The following is an 18,304-nucleotide window of genomic DNA, read 5'->3' as shown; positions in this document are numbered from 1 at the left end:
ACTGGTTTTTGCTGAGAATCAAGTGGTTTCAAAAGGACAAGTCAATCATTTCTGGATGGGTGAGTTAATAAGCGCTGTGCCCTGTAAAATGAGAGGCCTTATGGTAAAGACTCGCACTTCATCCTGCGGTGGGGTGGTTACAGACGATGACTTCCACTGAAGGCTGAAACTGCGCTCGCTGCTGGTGGGTGGGTGGGGGGGTGCATAGTGAGTCATTTTGAAATCTCTTCCTCTCTTGTGTCCTGTCTGTCCTTTGCTGGGGTAATGGACCATACTCTCACATAAAGGCTGTTTTTTCAAAACTATTTTTAAATCCATATTTTAAGTGTGTTGCAATCCCAGATGTTTGTTTTGGTACGCTTGGGTTAAGACTCGAAGATTGGTGCAAGGCATGCTCTTCTCCCGCTAAGGGTCACACTGTTCACACTCATCCCAAGAAGACTATCACCATCCCTGTGTAAAGATCTAAACGCCCCTCAGGCGTACTTGTGTCTCTTGGCCTTGCCGTATTTGGTATTCTTGTTCCTCCAAACCTATGACTACACATTTTTCTAATAGCTCAGATTAGTCATTCTTCTAAAGTACTGGATTGTTCTTAGGAATTATCAAGCACTAATTCTTCGTCTATACATTCGAACTTCCGACCATTTATCCAGTCTGGGCCCATGAGGTGATATTTATCTTTATTATAATCTTTAACACCAGCTTTTATGGAGCTATGTTAATATCTTGGGTTTAATCTTGGTTTAATACATTATAAAATTCTGGGATCCAAAATTATAGCCCTCTTTCAACCTGTTCCTAAATTCATTTATTGCAATCATGATAAGCAAATACATTTCTCACCCTAATAAAAAGTCTAATTAGTACCTCTCAGTTATGCGTAGATTTTATTTTTTATTTTTTTCGTCCTGGCTTGGTTCCATTTAAGCCTGCGTTCTGGTTTCAGCCCATCAGTGAAATGTGTCTGATAATTGGTCTTTGCAATTTATCCGATGAGTGCTGTGAATGCTTTAATTTTAAAATTCTGTTGTTTTTCCCGGTGCACTTTGTATTATATGTCTGCTAATTAAGTCAATGTCATAATCAATCCTGGGCTTTGACCTTAGATACAACCGTACCTTATCTTACTTTTTCAAGCTACTTCTGTTGAATATATTTCTGTGCAAGAGCTGACCTTCTCCAAAGGTTAAAACAACATACAAAAAGAACTGTTTGTTTTGCAAGAACTTTGGGGTTGGGAAAAGAGACATGGAATGATCTTTTGCAATAAGAGGAAATCTTTTAAACATGAAAAAAGAAACTGATTAAAATAAATAAATAAATAAAGTTAAAAACCAAACCCAGCGGGTTGTTGGTCAACAGGGTATAGTAGAGTAAATCCATGTACCCCCCCCCCCCCCCCCAATGCCATTCAGGACAAGGGTGAATTTTTGGAGGAGATAAAAGCAGCAGGTGTGTAAATATTTATAAGGCTCTGTTGGGGGCTCTAAGAAAATGGGAGGGTGACAATCTATCTAAACTCTCACAGAGGTTGGATCACTTTCGTAACACGTTACTGTGTTTTTGTAACTCCAAAAATGCAGCAGTAATTTTGGGGGGAGAAGCACACGACTGTATGAGTATATATAAACGTACATGTGTTAAAATGTTGGTTGTATGTATATTCAAGCAGGATCCTGCAGTACTATGCTCTTCTTTTATATTCCTAAATTAATGGTCCTTCAGGGTTAAATCAAACTCCGTCTGACCTCCTCTGTAAGGGCCCATTTCATTTCTTATTCCTTAGGCGTCCTCATTGCTGAACCACATAGGGGTATCATTGTTATCAAATCCCTCCATTTGGGGGCTTCAGCTTAGGCAGTGCAAGGTTTTTTTTTTCCTCCTCCTGTCTCTTGATTCTTCTCAGCAGTAGATAGATACCATCAGGATGAGTGGGGAAAGGCAACAGCCATGGAGGCCATTAGCACGTGCTATGTGGTCAAGATTGCGGATTTACCTGTTTAGGGTGAGGAGAGCTCTAATGGTTTGGAAAGAGGGAAATAATCTTTTTGTCTTACTGGTTCACTGTAGGGCTGGATTGATTATATCAGTTGGCCAGTATTAAGTTTCCACAAGGTGGCTTGTTTTATATTTTGCAAAATTTTTTTCTTTCTGGTGTTTGGTCCAATTTACATAATCATGTAAACCTGTAAAGCACTACCAAATTAAAACTATTGGTGTCTAATTTGTGCCAATTTAAAATATCATCAGTCGTTGTTAACAGAAGTCTTGGGTAATGACTGATCTAGCTTTAGGATCTCCGGAGCGTATTGTACTGTAGAACAGTGTTTCCCAACCCAGTCCTCGGGGAACCCCGGACAGTCCACGTTTTTGCTCCCTTCCAGCTCCCAGCCAATCAGGAACACCGAATACCTGGTACAGGTGTGGTGGGAGCTGAGAGGAAGCAAAAACGTGGACTGTCCGGGGTTCCCCGAGGACTGGGTTGGAAAACACTGCGTGTAGAATGTTCCATAGAAGACAGTCTGCAGAGAAGGTTCAGGTGTTCTGTGGGTTATGTATACCAGATCTTATATCTGTGCCATTTATGCAGTCTTTCCTGGAGAATGTCTGATGCCATTTAGATTGCACTGGACAGGCAGCATAGTAATACAACGTAGAGTTACTGTGCCGCAATCGTTTTTCCAATCTGATGTTGTTCGAGAGCTGACCTTTTAAGGGTATTTGGTTCCACACCCTGTTTATTATAGTATTTTTTATTGACTCCTGGAAAAAGGCGATCTTAACTTGGAATGTCATTGAGAAGATACTTTATGTCCATAGTTTATCTTGCCTTTTCTGCCAAAGGAAAACAATCACAGCCTCAGCCTCTGCAGGCCCCAAGGACAAATTGTTTAAAAACTAGACAGTACATTTAGATGCTTTTTTTATGGAGCTTGAGTGTGCAACCCAGGGCTATTAATCATTTGGCCAGCATTTGAAAGATGCACGCTAGGTGTTAGAGAACTTAATGCAACATAAAAGCTGATCCTTTTACCAAAATGATGTGTTAATGTAGCACATAATGTCTCTCAATGGACACAGTTCCTCAGTGGTCATTCCAACATACATTTTCTTACTACTGGAGATGTTTTGCATGTTTTTAAAATTTAATATTCTTTAATATAATGACTTTCAGTCCAAGCATTTTTTAAGCTATAGGTGTGTATAAGATTTATTTCTGAATATACACTGAGAACCAATATAGAAAAATATGAGTAGATAATGAAACACCCACAGATATTACAGAGGATCTTCAGAAAGCCTTGTGCTATCATCAGCATATCATTTCATAGCTGGGAGCCCTATTTCCTCCCTGCTTTGGTAGTTCTTTCATAAACACAATTGGGAGGTGGTTGTTTAAGACACGAGATATATGTGTGTGTTTCTGTGTGCATGTGTGTGTGTTTGTGTATACACACATATACACATTGATGGTAAAACCTTTATGGACAAAAGCATTCTTATAGACATAACTGAATGTCAAATTTGTGTGTGTGTGTTTTTAAGCTCCCAATGAATGCCAAATAAAAGACTGAGACAGTTACCCTGATTCTGACTGACCTCTCCCTTAGCCCCACCTCTGTTTGGCTTTGAAGAGGAAATCGAGGCAGAATTACGAGCTGCTACTGCTAAATGACAAACAGTTGGATACCAAATTGCTCCCTGCTGTTCAGTGAAGGTTAATTTTATCCCAAAACTGTACAGAGAGAATTTCTAGCTGCCAGTGATGCAAACAAGAGAGCGACTGTAAATCAGTCTGCCCCTTGGGCCTGACCTCAGTGAAATATTTTGCAAATAAACACAACAGACAGCTTTTGAAAATTTAATCAGTGACTGTCTTGAGAGGTATTTGTATCACGAGCGCTAGAGAGCTAGGGAAATGCACAATTAGATGACAAAAAAAGAAAAGCAGTGTCCCCAAAGTGAAATATTAATTTGCTTTATGGTGCTATGAGGCATTGTCAACATATCCTGTTATACCTCACGGAAATACATACGCACAACCTGAACTAATGTGAAGAGACGCATTTCCAAAGATCAGGTGTCCTGCTGGTATGTTTTGGATCCCTTGTTAGGAATTTGTCCATCCAGTTTCGAGGCAGGCCAATAATGTTAAAATCATCTTCTGGGTCTGCCGAAGTGTTCCCGGACTTACCGATTCAAAATGACCCTGTTGGCTGCAATTGTTTCTGCCTTCCAAACGCTACTGTAAACCCTGGGCTCGCAGCGCCTTGTGCTGGATGGATGCCCAGACGGCTATTTCCTTGGTGTCAACATGGATGAGGTCATGTACAAACAAGATCAGGGGTCTCCAGTTCTGATTCTAGAGAGAGCCAATCCATCTGGTTTTCCTTGTTACTCTAAATCACTCCCCAGGATTAGAGACACCTGTTGATTTCTGGCTATTAAGCCAACTATTTCTGAGAGCACGGGAGATTGAGAGTAATTTCAGTGTAAACATCTGGATGTAATTTGAAGTGTCATGAAAAAGATGCACTGCTTTGGGGCTCCTCAGTCATACCGAATAACATTCAGACATCCGTGATCATAGTCATCTGAAACAACTGGCTAGCTTGAGTTTAAGTGATCAGCAGGTGGCTCTAATCTTTCCACAATGTTGGGTAAATTATAAGATCAGCCAGACTTGTGCTCTGCAGGAACCTCTGGATTAGATTGTGTAGCTGATGCAGAGGGACATAGAAGGTAATGACAGCTTGGGGAGGGGGGGAGACATCCTGAGGACATGGCATATTGATACCCCCACCCCATGATGCTTCTTGTCTGTAGACTCAGGAACTAATCCTTTGATTCTGTTCCTTCTAACCACGCTGGATATCCTGTTCCCCAGCCTGTAGAAGACCATCACCACAACCTTCACTTGAGGATCTTATCCTAGATGCCACCTTCCACCTGCAGCCAGAAAATGAGCCCTTTTAATGAAGCAATGGTCATTCCTCCACAGCCCGATAAAGAAGAAGAGAAACAGAATGATTATATTGTATTCGTAAGATTATAGGCAGCTGATTAAAATGTTCATTCGGAGTTATCTGAGGTTAACCTTCTATAATGAAACATTGTGAAAATAATGATACGCTGCCTGACTTTATGAAAAGGTTGTGCCTGCTTAATGGGGCCCCTGTGACCTTCAGCAGTGGGAGGAGCTCATTGTGCTGAGCCTTCAGCACTCCGGCATATTCGGGAAGGCTGCATTAGCCCCTAACCTCATAGCGGAGCCCTCATATTTTTGGGCTTGCCCCACATCTAGCCACGTTAAGTGCTTTCATGTTTGAAAATAATCCAACCTTTCACGTTGCGCCGTGCAATTTCCAAGCCTTGCCCGCAGCGTCGGGATCCACAGCTCGATGTATTACAGCTGTGATCCAGCAGTTTCTGGTCCCAAGAATTTCACTTAATTACTCAGTTATTTCCATTAATATACGTTCGGCTGCCACTTCATCAGGTGCACATCGCCAGCACTGGGAAGCCTCCACTTCTGCCTCCAGAACTGCCTCAGAGGTTAATGTGCTGTGCATTCAGAGGAGCCTTTTCACACACCACTGTTGCATTGAACAGTATGTGTACCTGATAAACTGCCCATTGGGGATATACTTTCAGCTATGTGCTCAACAGAAGAGTGTTACAGCTCCTTATAAATACTGTGTTTCATTTGTGTGAAAAATACAACATGAATATGCTTTTTATATACGTGCATCTGTGTAATATTTCTATAACGGTCCATCCAAGCCACTATCTTCAACAATGAGAATTTATACTAATTAGCTAGAAAATTAGGTATAAATACTAATTTAATATTCATGTATAAGCTGCAGTAGAAAGGAGGATTGAAAGCTGTTTTGCTGGATGTCTGAGAGACACAACCTCGTGAACCCCAGGCTGTCAATCAAGTCTTTAAGTCCGTTTTAAGACTCTGACCTTTACTGTTCTTCCCAACTGCGGTTCACTTCGTCACCAAGCTCTTCCTTTGCAGTTAATAGTACAAACACTGCAACCTCCAAAGGCCATGTAGACAGTAGTCAAGAACATGTTTGCCTTACTTTCCAGTGTAGTAGAATGTCTCAAACTTGAATAAATTAATCTCCAATCTACTTATTGGCTTGTCCTTTGCTTAATACGCACAGTTAATGTAATTTACGCCTTGTCTTGGATATCATGGTAATGTCGGTTTGGGGTGAATTAAGCACATGAATGACTATATCCATAAAGTAGGGAGAAGAATGTGGTGCTGTTTCATTCGCATTAACTATATTCGTTCTCAAAATTCACGCAAGCTCGTCAATGTAAGTTAAATTGCTATAATTGAACCCAGCTGCGCAGATGTTGACCGAAAATTGGCATTTTCCATGAGTGGGTTGTCTGTGCTTCTTGTCTCTAACTACACTCATACACGGCATTTCAAGACAAACAAGACTGATATGAATATGTACCATTTAAACAGGCCAGCTGTTAGCGCCAGATGCTATGTTTGAACGCTACTAGGCTGCACAGCATCAACAGCCATCGTTATTTGTGACTTGAACTCTTTACTCTTGACTCTTTAATCTTCTGGGACTTTGTTTTCAGTTTGCTGCCCATGAAAGATCATTTGTTCACCAGCTGCATCTGCCTGCATATCCCTGCACAATATCTGACTTTTTTTTTTTTTAATTGGGGAAAAGTGCTGCTGTCTGGTTACCCAGAAAAATGGGAAGCCAAAAATTGTCCTTCAGTGGTACTCTGATGAAGCACTCTGTAGGGTTAGGGGATGTCTTGAGTCATGTGATATTTGGCATGCTTTACAAGAAGGTGCTGATGGTAACATATCCTCTTTGGATATTTGCAAATCTTAGTGCCAATTAATGCTTTAAAAACAGCTTTTATGATTGGAGCTGCTGCCGTTGTTTAAAATCTTGTTTCATCCAGTATCAAAGCTTCTCTGTAATCAAGGTTTATGCCAGGCAAATTATTTTCTCTTTAATTGCAAGTAGGTGGGGATTGTGGGGAGAAAAAAAAACTTCACATTTAGCCTGCTGAGATGGGATTTTCCATTTCCAGCAAAACATATTTATAACGGGAACTAATTAACAAATAGTGCAATTACACCATCTACATGTTCTACATAAAAGGTGCCATCCAACTGGCAAGCCTCAAGCAGAAATAACAAAGAATGAATAAATCAAAGTGTTTCTGTAAACTGAGGCAATCCCCTTGGGAGTTACCTTAGTGCTTAATTAAAACCAGAAGGAGCTTGTTTTAGGCATAGGTGAGCGAGACTGGAATTACAATGAACCCCAGAGCTACTCTGTGGAGAACATTCTCTGTATTGTACATCTAGAATGTAATAAAATAAAACTGGAAGAGCACTTTAAATGCTCACTAGGCAATTATTAATATTTATTATTATTATTATTATTATTATTATTATTATTATCATCATTTCACAAAGTGTTAGTGTTGACTGGTTTGTATAGAGCCAGTAATGCTAATGTAGCATTCAAGGTTGCAGAAGGTCCACCCACCGGGAATTCTATGACTGGGGGTCTGTGACTTAGTGACTGACCTCAAAATGAATCGCACTGAGTAGCAGATGCATTATTGCTGAACAAGTATGAGTTATGGCTCTGTAGCTGGATGCCGGAATGTTGCAGTATATTTCACCAATGGCGGGCAACTGTCATGAAGGTTAAGGAACTTTTAATCAGGAGTTCAAGATCTGAATTTCAGAGTGACTCCTGCATCCCCTAACTTTCGAGTGAGGCAGTCAACTTGAACAGCTTTGGCAAACGTAGATCAGGTGGAACAGTTGAAGGCAATGAGTTGGACTATTGTCTCATATGCAGTAGAGTGAAGAACAACTTTAAGGCTCATTTTGGTCTTGCCATATGATGCTTTGTAATGCTTATGCAACAAGGTACTCATTGTAGAGGAGCAACAGTGATGATTGCACATTTTAACTTGCTACCTGTGATGAATTAGAGGAATTACCTAGTGCGTGTATAGTACCATATGTGATATGCTGGGTCCTGATTAGAGAACTCTCAGGTGCCCCTGCTCATATAGGTGGAGACAACCTGATTATTTGAATGAGTGCTCTCGAGTTCATTTCACTGTGCTGTTCTAATGATGGTGTGAAATGCCTGTTATTTCTCAGTAGGTGGAGAAGGAAAAAAGACAGCTCGCAGTCGGTGTCGTGTGAGCTAATTGGGTTGATATCCTTAACAGGGATGAATGGAGAGATGAGCAGTCCCCATCCATGCAGTGTAACTGCCCCTCTGTCTGTCTCTCCGGGTGAACCAGATGGCACTAGCTGTATCCCCCCCCCTGGTTTAACAGAGATGCTGGTTGGCCTCACCATGTGTGCACACCCCCAACATGGCTACTTATCACTACGTTACGCATCGCTGCTCATTCTAGGGAAACCCTGGGCTCTGATTAAGACCCATCGGAAAGACCTCGTTGCCGGAGATCCGGACTTCAGGCTTACTGCTTGCCACAGGAGTGCGAAAGGAAAGGGCAAACTAAGGTCTCGTGTTGCTGAATGGAGAGGAACAGCACACTGGGTGCTGAACCTTCTGGATGGGTGTCACCGCTTCCCGTAGTCAAGAAGATACCTGCGTTTCTGTGTTGTCATAAAGGGAAGGTGTAGTCTTGTGTCATGTTGTTTTTTGCTGTTACATTTTGGCTTAAAAATCAAAGGGTCGAGGTGTAAACTTCTGAAGTTGTCACAGAATTAGCCTTTGCCTGACACCTGGGATGAATCTCGAGTCGACACGTTGCACGGTTTTGCTCTTGACTATTTGGGGGGGGGGGGGGCGGGGGGGGGAAGCCTGCATTATATCTTGTGAGGCCCCCCACAAACACCACCGCAGTTGTGCATCAGAAAGCCCAAAAAGATGTGTGTTCTACTTAATGTGCAGTGGCCTACCATCTTCTTTTATGGCGATGGAACTTCTGATGGAACTGAATAGAAAGACAACAGAATGACTGCAGCTTTCCTGTCACCAATTATTGGACTGCCACTGGAATGCCTCTTTGCTAGACAGGTTTATCTGATCTAATATGACTGGAGGATCCATTACTGAGCGGTGAAAAATGTCTGACTCAATGTTTTTCCTGTGGGACGTATGTTGCTTAAAGTAAAAGGATTTTGTAATAATGGTTCACTTTCCATTTGCTGTGCCTTCGCTCTTTATAATGAAAGCCTAGCTATCCTTGCTAATCCTCTTCTCTTAAGATCCCCAAAACACAGCTGGATTTCGTTGATAACTCAGACTGGCATTTTGCAGGTGGCTCTGATCTTTCGCAGTTCTTTTCCCTCCATTTTTTTTTTGTGTTTAGGATTGGGATATCTACACCCTGCGGCTACCCATCTGAATCGGAGACGCATCTTAATTCTGGAGCTTCTACCTTGGTCCTTGCGTTCCAAAAAGGGAACAAGGGCTGCTCTTTATCGGGACAGATTAACGACCTTTTTTCCTGGCCATGCCTTTCGTCCGAAAGGCATTAGCAGCTATACAAAAACTGAAACGCTGCAAAACACATTAGTGGAGCGCCTGGCTAGAGGAAAGACAAAAAAACACTCCGTGTTTCAGTCTTTTTTTTAAAGGCTTTTACAGAAGAAGGGATGAAGGAGGGGATAAGGGAAGACCAGTGTCCTCAGCTTCGCTCGTCTGTTTTCATGGTTTGATTCTTACTTTTCAGGCTTTTGCTGAGACTAAGGAAAAGTAGCGCAGAACGCAAACCAGCAGTGAGTTAGTGTCCGGTTCAGACATCAGTCACGCCCCTCTCTTCGCCGGCCGCAGACACTGCGACTGCCGCGCGAAGGCAGGAACCTCGTGAAGCAAACGGGAGGACATCCGCCTCCTTGTGTTCCCGTAATTGAAACTAATTTGCCGCAGTCTTACTTGTTAATCTTCGTCGACTTGTTGATCTGTGGATTCCGGGCAGATTTCTGGAGGGGGGGTCCGAGCATGCTCAGCGCGGCACCCCCTTCAGGAACGCCAGCCACCGCAGCCACAAATTGGAGTCTTGCACAGCTCTGGGAAGTGAGCCAAGATTTAAATTAGACAATAACCTCTGCTCCCCAGCATTGGGTCCCTCTTCCCGCTGCAGGCAGCTCCATTTGTTTAATACAGTCAGCCCTGCAGTGTATAATAGACTGACATGTGAGTCACCACTCACCAGCCTGCATTGCTCAGTTGTATAGGGATCGAACTATCATGTCCTGATAGTATTTACAGTGTAATGGTGCTGGGGAAAAAAAGAACTGAATAAATAAAACTGAAAGCTAGCAGATTTTAATTGAGGCCAGATTTATTTTGCTCTAGTTGCAGCTATATGTTGAGAAGGGATTGCGGAATGCTTTGTTGTACCCGAAGTATTGAAATAAAGTTCTTTTGTGAATTTTGCTGATATTATGGAAACACATTTGCCAGGTTGTGATATTTGAAACTGAATACACATACATGAAAGTGTCTGTGTAATATGTTCTCAATCCCTTCCTCCTGGCACCCCCAGTCAGTCCATGTTTTTGTGCTGCCCTACCACTAGCACACCTGATATTTCTTGTCAGCTAATTATAAAGCTCTTGCTTACCTGGCTCAGGCATGCAGGTGGTAGACTATAAGGAAAATGTGGACCGGCCGCGGGGCCCGGGGTGGTGCTAAAGACAGAGTTGGAAGTCTCCGCTGTAACAGATCGAGTCGCAAATCGCACTGCATTTTCAAAAAAGTCCAAACGGAAAAGATACCTTGGCTTAATCTCCTTAACAGTGAAAGGTAAGCTTTGGTAAATGTTTACCTACAGGCGAGTAGCTGCATGAAGCCTGATATTCCCTCTCCTACTCGACTTGTCTGCTTTTGTTAAACCGACGGATGAAAGGGTATGTTAACCCGGCTGCTGAGATGTGTGTCTACGGCCGCCGGAATGAGCGAGGAGACTGAGCCGCAGACGCTGTTTATTTAGGCCTGTCGTCACCTGGAGGAATAAACATGAAGCTTTGAGGGATATCAACAAGTGTAACAAAACGGGGCCTGGAATTACATTCCAGAAAGTGTTGTTAACAACAGAGAAAGACCCTTTGACTTGCTGCCATCGAAGATCAGGCGTCCCTCATCGTTGGGCTTTTAGGCGGGGGCTGTGTGAGGCAGACAAAGGGTGTAGGCCGCAGCAGGGATCCTGCCTTTCTATTTTTGAGAGGGGGACAGAAACTAAAATAGCTGCAGTAGAGCTCTTTGAAGACTTCATGTAGCTTAGCCGATTTCTGCTAAGTGACGGCCATATTTTCACGCTGTTGAAACCTGACCTGACCCCGACGTTTGTGGGGGGGGGGGGTGCAAAGGCGAGGGTTAACCTTTACAAATTACAGGGTACAGCTGATCAGGAAGGAACAGCATGGCTGTACAGTGGCTTAAACAAACTGGCGTTCTCAGGGCTACAGTGAAGTAGCGCCTTGGGGCCAGACAGTTCAATTGCCGGATGTCACTGCATGTTTTTCCTGACATTTCTAATGGAAGATCTCTCTCCTGTGCTGGAAAATTAAGTGCCGCAACACAAAAAATGTGATGCATTCATTTTTCTCTTCAAATCCATCCTTTTCTTGTGATCGACACGCTAATTAGAGGTTGTAGTGTAGTATTTAACCTTGCAGGCTCTTCACGGCATCTCAGTGAATACAGTTCAGTCAAATCTACAAAGCGGTCAGGACCAGACAGAGAATACCCATCTGGATTTCAAAAATAGCCCCAGCTGACCCCATATCTCTGAGTATCGGTTTATTCTGTGAATCTTGAAAATAAAATGAATAATTCAATTCAGATAATTTTTATATAGCGCCTTTCACAACAGTGTTGCCCTAAAGCGCTTTACATGGGTGTGTTGTGATACATTCCTGCATCACCATAGTAACCAATGTGAATGTTCCTTAGGAACCTCTTGTAACATAACTTTATGAATGTATGCACATTGTAATCTTAATGGAAGTGTAATGATTGTTGCCTAGCTGTGAACATGGAGGTTTTCTTCCTGGACTTGAAACAATTTTTTTCTCCAGTTTACCCAGTTTGCTAGTTGCTGTCAGGCTATGGAGATCTTCACCAGCTTTATTATCGACTGCCGTAATGAATAGTGGTGGAACACGCTGTGGAAATTTGAGCTGGAAAGTGAACACGCAAAGTTTAGTCAGATATAACTATGCTGTAACAGGGCTAGGGGTCGTCTACAAAAAAAATAATGCTTTCACTGTCGGAAAGAGACATAATTTCTGGGAAAGAAATGACTGAGTGTTTGTATTTGATTTGTCATCGGAGCTCTGATGCAGAATATGGAAATATGACGACTGCAGTTCCTTATCTTGCGTCAGAAGGCGAGCTACAACTGACAGTCCTGTGAAGTCAGACAGTCATGGAGAGTTGGGACTATAAGCACTTGGACCATCTCCAGTATCAGATTACTCTGGGAAAAGACAATCAAGATGTGGCATTTCTCATTCTGTCATGGGGGAAAAAACACGTACCGCGGAGAAACGGCAGATCAAAGCCCAGAAGCGAGGAAATAATGGACTCAAGTCTAAATATTATTGGTAGAGAATTAGAGAACTGTAGGGGATTATTTCTGCAAGGACTGTCATATTATATAAGAACAGTGCAGTGTCTTCTCTCTGTCTGGCAGTTAGGTATGAGGATGCTGAATCCCAAATACTGTGTCATACAGCTACTAAGATCAAAGATATTTTTATTGTCAGTTCACATTTTATGTGCAAGACATACATGAGAACCAGAATGCCGTTTCTCGCTCTCTGGTCTGCGCACCGTCCAATTATAAAATTATAGACATTCTATACAAAAAGACAGATGGACAAACTGACAAGGCCAGAGACATATCGACAAAGTGCAAATGGTAACAATATATGTCAGTTGTGCAAATGATAACAGTTTAAAAGGCGGTTGTGCAAATGGTAAAAGTAGAAGAGGCGGTTGTGCAGAGGGTAATAATATTAAGGTAGTTGTGCAAATGGTAAACATAGATAAGGAAGTGATGCAAATGGTGAACAATAGAGTGCAACATCCGTCCATCATTTAGGAGATATGCTCCTAGGTCATCAATGTCGTATAAAATGCTTCTAAGTGTAAAACCAGTTAAATCCCTCCCTTTGTGTGGATCACTGAAAGGACTTGGGGACCAACCTTTCAGTTTCATTTCGATGTTATGAAATCTGCATACATATTTAAAAAGGTGTTTTATGGTTCTGTTTGTCCTAATGACTTTATCAGTTTATTTGCAGTTATGAAGTTACACCAATGACTTGTTCAGCTTGAAAGTTTATCCTATAGATACCATGTAAATAAATGACGTTGAGTCTTGCCAGGTCTGTATTTTTATACGCAGTTTATACCTGTCCAGTTTTTTTCCGTTTGCCCAGCTGATGTGCTCATATCCGTCTCCACGCAGAGTACATGAGACCCAGTCTGGGATTTAAGGATCACGATGCACACTGGTTCTGTATTGGTCTCCCACTGTGTTTTCTGGAGGACACTTGGCTCAGTGTGAGTCCTGTTATTTGGATATCTGCCCTATTTTTGTTTTGGTGGTTTTAATTTTTTATTTTTTTTATACTTTGTATTAATGCTAATCTGAGCTGAGAGTTCTTTTTTTCCCCTCCCTAAACAATAACATGTGAGATTGACTTGGCTCTGAACGGAATTTTTAGCGACCAGATTCTGCACCCATATTGAAATCCATCTTGTGTAGATGTGGCTGTATGGCGGTTTACTGTCACAAACTGAAAACGCATTCGGAAAAAAATTGACTGTGTTAACATGTGCTCAGTTGTCATGATCCCAAAGACCGTGTCATGGCATCTGCCAACATCTTTATTTTTTATTGCACCGGAAATGAGTTTCTGGTTTGCCAGGGTGACTTGGGGAACTAAGAAATGTCCGTTGAAGGGCTTGAATTTACCCAGTAGCAGCTGTACAGGGAGACTCAGGTCTGTGCCATGCGGTGTGGTTTCTCATCGTTTGAACGAAGAGATCTGAGTCGTCGTTATGGCAGACCTGCAAAGAAACAAACGTTTGAAAAGCAGAATAATTACCTTTGCTCATTCTCTATGAGACTTCTAAGTGTTTTACTTCTCTCAAGAGAAATCATTTGAGAACACAGCGAAGGAGTTGTCTTTGGGAGAACAATGGCAATGTGATTACAGAGCCATAGCCGGACTATAAAATTGCCTGTCGGGGGCTGATACATTTGTGGCGAGTTTTAGCGTTAAATTAAACTAGTTTGCAGAAGGTGATGTTGCCTAGTTATTTATTTTTACACAGATATCTTGTGTTAATGTCCTTTTACTATATACCTTGGTACCCAGACATGCTTATGTTCATGGTTGATTGCTGTTGTCTCCACCATTTTCCTCACCATTTTGAGGTCCTCTACTCTGCAGAATCAAACCTATACTGTATGCACATAGTTAAAGCTGAAAGGAAAATCGTTCAGGACTGATTGTTATGAGTGCATGGGTAAGATTGGGGATCACTTTACATAAAATTGTCAGCAAGACAGTGAAATATACAGCTTGTGCACTAGACTGACATAATCCTATTGAAATTTTAAAGGCTGTAGCCAGATGGCTTGTTCCCAAGAGTATATATTAAATATTCTTCCCCTATGGTTATTATTAACCAGAGGGGAAGAGGTTGATCGCACTCTGCAACATAATTATATGAGTTCCAAGCCAGCAGAAGTTATGTTCCTTCTTAGCCAATAGGTCAGCCAATTGCTACTTTTTTTTTTTTTTTTTTTAATTGCTCTGAACCTTGTGATTCATTCAAGCATAATTCGCTTCCACAAAGCCTCTGCCCACTGGAAGCTGCACGACAAGAAGCACCTTGATCGGCCGATGTTTTAAAAAAGCCCACGGAGTCATGCATGGGTCCCGAGCCTAAATACGTCAATTGATTACATGCGGTAGGAATGCTGCAGTGTATATGAATGTGCTGTTAATAGAATGGCAGTTGCCAGCTGTAGTGTTAAGTATGCCTGACCCATTTTTCCAGCAGAGTGGGGGGGGGGATGAAGGAAATTCATTTTAGTATTAGGTTTGCTTGAAGGAAACTACCCTTGCTTTCCAGCCTCCCAAAAAACATTGCGAACAGTAGTCCTTTCATTGGCAAGAAGCACTTGTTAATGATTAGTTCTTCCCGAGAAAACATTTACTCATGACTGGCAATAGCGGAAATGCAGAGAAAACAGACAGAGCACAGAGTGAGCGCTGTCCGCTAGCCGCCCGCCTGCTGGGACACTGCGCTCCCGCAAAACCCCGCATCCCGCGGCTATTTTTGGGCTCTCTGCTAACGTTCCCCACCAGCAGGGGGGCACGAGAAAGGGGGCGGCGGCTAGCCGATTTCGCCGAGCCACAAGTGCCCACAGCTGAGGATGGTGCCACCTTGGGCTGGCTCCTGTTTGCTCTGGCCAGGGCAGTAATCAGCTGAAGTGCTTGTAGATTTAAAGTCAACATCTGGAGATGTACTCTAGGTCTTTAAGGTCTGGTCTCCCCCGTGGATCTTTGTTTTTTTTCTTCTGCCAGAGGGCATCGGTTATGGACCTCCAGTCCAGCCAAGCCTAACCCCCCAGGGTGATGCCAGAAAGCATAGTGTCCATATTGTGTTGTCTACACTAATAGGTCCAGAGTAGAATGCATCCAGCTTCCTGTTTTTAATTACAGAGTGCTATTGTCTGCGCTGTGACCCATTTCTGTAGCCGGACCGCCATGTGTGGTGCAAACTTCCAAATCACAGTTAATTTAATTTGGCACTTGGCATTCAATCAGTCAGACTGTGGACATGAACACACATCGCATTCATGAATTGCAGGAGTAGGGCGAGGCGGCGGGTGGGGGTCGGGGGGATAACTCTTGAATCTTGGCCCCTAATTAAAGTCCTTTTCTGTATTTGGGGGGGTGATATTTTGCACCCGGGATTTCATTCAATTTACTGTGCGGCGTATTGCCAAAGCAGCATCTTAGTAAGTAGTGTAACCCTAATAACATTGGTTAATAGCAGCAGCAAGAGTAATTAAGCATGGCAGGTAGAATACAATATACTTTCGCATGTCCTACCCACTTAACATGTATTTTCTCCCCTGTACTAATTTATCCAGTGTCAGTCACACAAAGAGGATCGTGTGCCTCAGGATATCGTGTGTCTCATGACTACATTATGAATTTTCATTCCTTCACCACTGACAGGTTGCTTGAGTCAGTGGGGCTCGCCGATCGAGGAGGTGGTCTCGCGGGTTCTAGATCGCGGGTTCTAGATGTTGGCTCCCACACGGTGCCCGGTGCTGTTGTCCCGCACTGTCGCAGAAACGCAGATCTGGCGTTAAGGCCTCACCTGGGCGACAAACTCCCTCAGGGGCTGAATGGAGAGGGGCACCGGGCTCGGGGTTTTCTGTTCTTTTGTACGCCAGCGGGGCGGCGCCGCTCTCCCGACGAGGTCGGCTTGTATTTGGTCGCCGCTGCTGCTGAAGGGGGGGGTACGCGTCTCCCGACGTGGCGAGCTTGTGATACTGGCCCACCTGATGGACAGCTGTCCCGGCAAAGAAGCCATCTGTTTGGATCGGCTTGTGTGCGGACTTGTAACAAGTTTTGATTGAAAATGTGAAGTGGGATTGGGGGGGGGGGGTCCAGGTAATATCCAGTAAATGACACTGACTGCTGAAAGCCACCTGCTTTGCCAAATGCTTGTGGGCCTCTGGCCTCTTGCTCATCGGTGCGTAGTACTGTTAACACAGCCCATGATTGTGTCTCTCTCTCTCTTTCTCTCTCTCTCTTTCTCTCTCTCTCTTTCTCTCTCTCTTTTCTCCGGGGTGTGGGCTAATTAATGGATACCATTCACAGTTGATTAGCGGCAGTTCCTCCTGTAATTACAGTCACACACTAACCGCATGGCGGGACGAGGGGGAAATAAATGCTGAGGTAAAACAGCTTGTTTCTTTTATTTGTTTCTCTTTCCTTAATTTGTTTGCCCCCCTTAGGGTCAGTGTCTCCCCCCAATGTGGTGGATATTCCACAGTTTTTGGGAAAGAATCCAGCACAGGGATGGTTTTGGTTTGGTTTGCGGTGTAACGGGTGCTTTTCTGACGCCCGGTAAGACCTGGTCCGTTTTTTCACCCCTATATGTAGGCTGGGGGGGGGGGGTTGCATCAGTCAGTCACAGGAAGGAGCGCCGTGCTCCAGGGTCCAGATGCTGCCCAGTCATTCCTCATCCCGTGCTCCATTGTTCTTGCCTGTCAGAACACTTGTGTCTCAGAAGAAAGGAGACGTTGACCCTTTCGCCAGAAGGCTTTGGTGGTAGTTTGTGAGGGGTATTGTTGGAAAGCACTTCGCTGTTTATCAAAGCATGCATTTGCAAGTCCCTAAAACCTACTTGTATACCTCAAGGACCAACCAAGCAAATTGTGTGTGTGTGTGTGTGTGTGTGTGTTCTCATGCGTGTGTGTGTGTGTTCTCATGCGTGTGTGTGTGTGTGTGTGTGTGTGTGTGTGTGTTCTCATGCGTGTGTGTGTGTGTTCTCATGCGTGTGTGTGTGTGTTCTCATGCGTGTGTGTGTGTGTTCTCATGCGTGTGTGTGTGTGTGTGTGTGTGTGTGTGTTCTTGGCTCTTCCGAACCTACACCCCAGGCTACTGCAAGCTAATAGCCTTTTCTCAATCCTTCAGCCTCTGCATTACAATGATAATATGATTAGCTCTTGCATGTTGTCACTGCCTTGTATTGATCTGCCAATGATAAGAAAGTCACACAGCAGTCCACAAATATTAAATGAAAGTATTGTATTAATTAAACAAAACGCTGGGGCCAAAATGGAAAATGTGGCTCAGAATGGTAATTTGTTTTCTCCCTGCAAAAAGTTCATAAATGCGCAATACAATGTCAAACTATAATGGAAATTTAATGTTGGCTTTGTACTTGGCAATGCATTCAGTAACATTTTTTTTTTCTTGCAGTTTGGTAACCATAATAACTACATGAACATGGCTGAAGCAAACAGTGGCCTCCTCTCAGCAGGGGATGTAAGTACATTGTCGAGTCCGTCCCCATTCTTCCACTTTAGAGTCTTTGTGTTGCCCCATTTGTGACGGACAGGCAGAGCTGACGAATGGGACCCTGAGATTTCAGGTTGGATGTTAAAGGGGAGGTGCGTGCAGTCACTGGGGAATGGAGAGAGTGGGCGGGGAAAAAGCAGTCAATAGGAATGACCGCTGAAGGAG

General features: G+C 43.3%; 1 protein-coding gene across 3 annotated transcripts in view; it reads left to right on the top strand.

Moving 5' to 3' along the window:
- tox3 (TOX high mobility group box family member 3) overlaps nt 1-18,304 on the top strand; it is a 146,975-nt gene that overhangs the window by 109,904 nt on the left and 18,767 nt on the right. For all 3 annotated transcript variants that reach the window (XM_023845567.2, XM_023845568.2, XM_023845566.2), the window contains one exon: nt 18,041-18,106. In XM_023845567.2, coding sequence (XP_023701335.1) covers nt 18,062-18,106 — 45 coding nt within the window. In that variant the 5' untranslated portion in view covers nt 18,041-18,061. The remainder of the gene's footprint in view (nt 1-18,040; nt 18,107-18,304) is intronic.

Source organism: Paramormyrops kingsleyae, chromosome 11, assembly GCF_048594095.1.
Source record: "Paramormyrops kingsleyae isolate MSU_618 chromosome 11, PKINGS_0.4, whole genome shotgun sequence".
In the NCBI taxonomy this organism is placed as follows: Eukaryota; Metazoa; Chordata; class Actinopteri; order Osteoglossiformes; family Mormyridae; genus Paramormyrops; species Paramormyrops kingsleyae.
The sequence above is the reverse complement of the archived record's forward strand: the minus strand, read 5'-3'. Positions and strand labels throughout refer to the sequence as shown.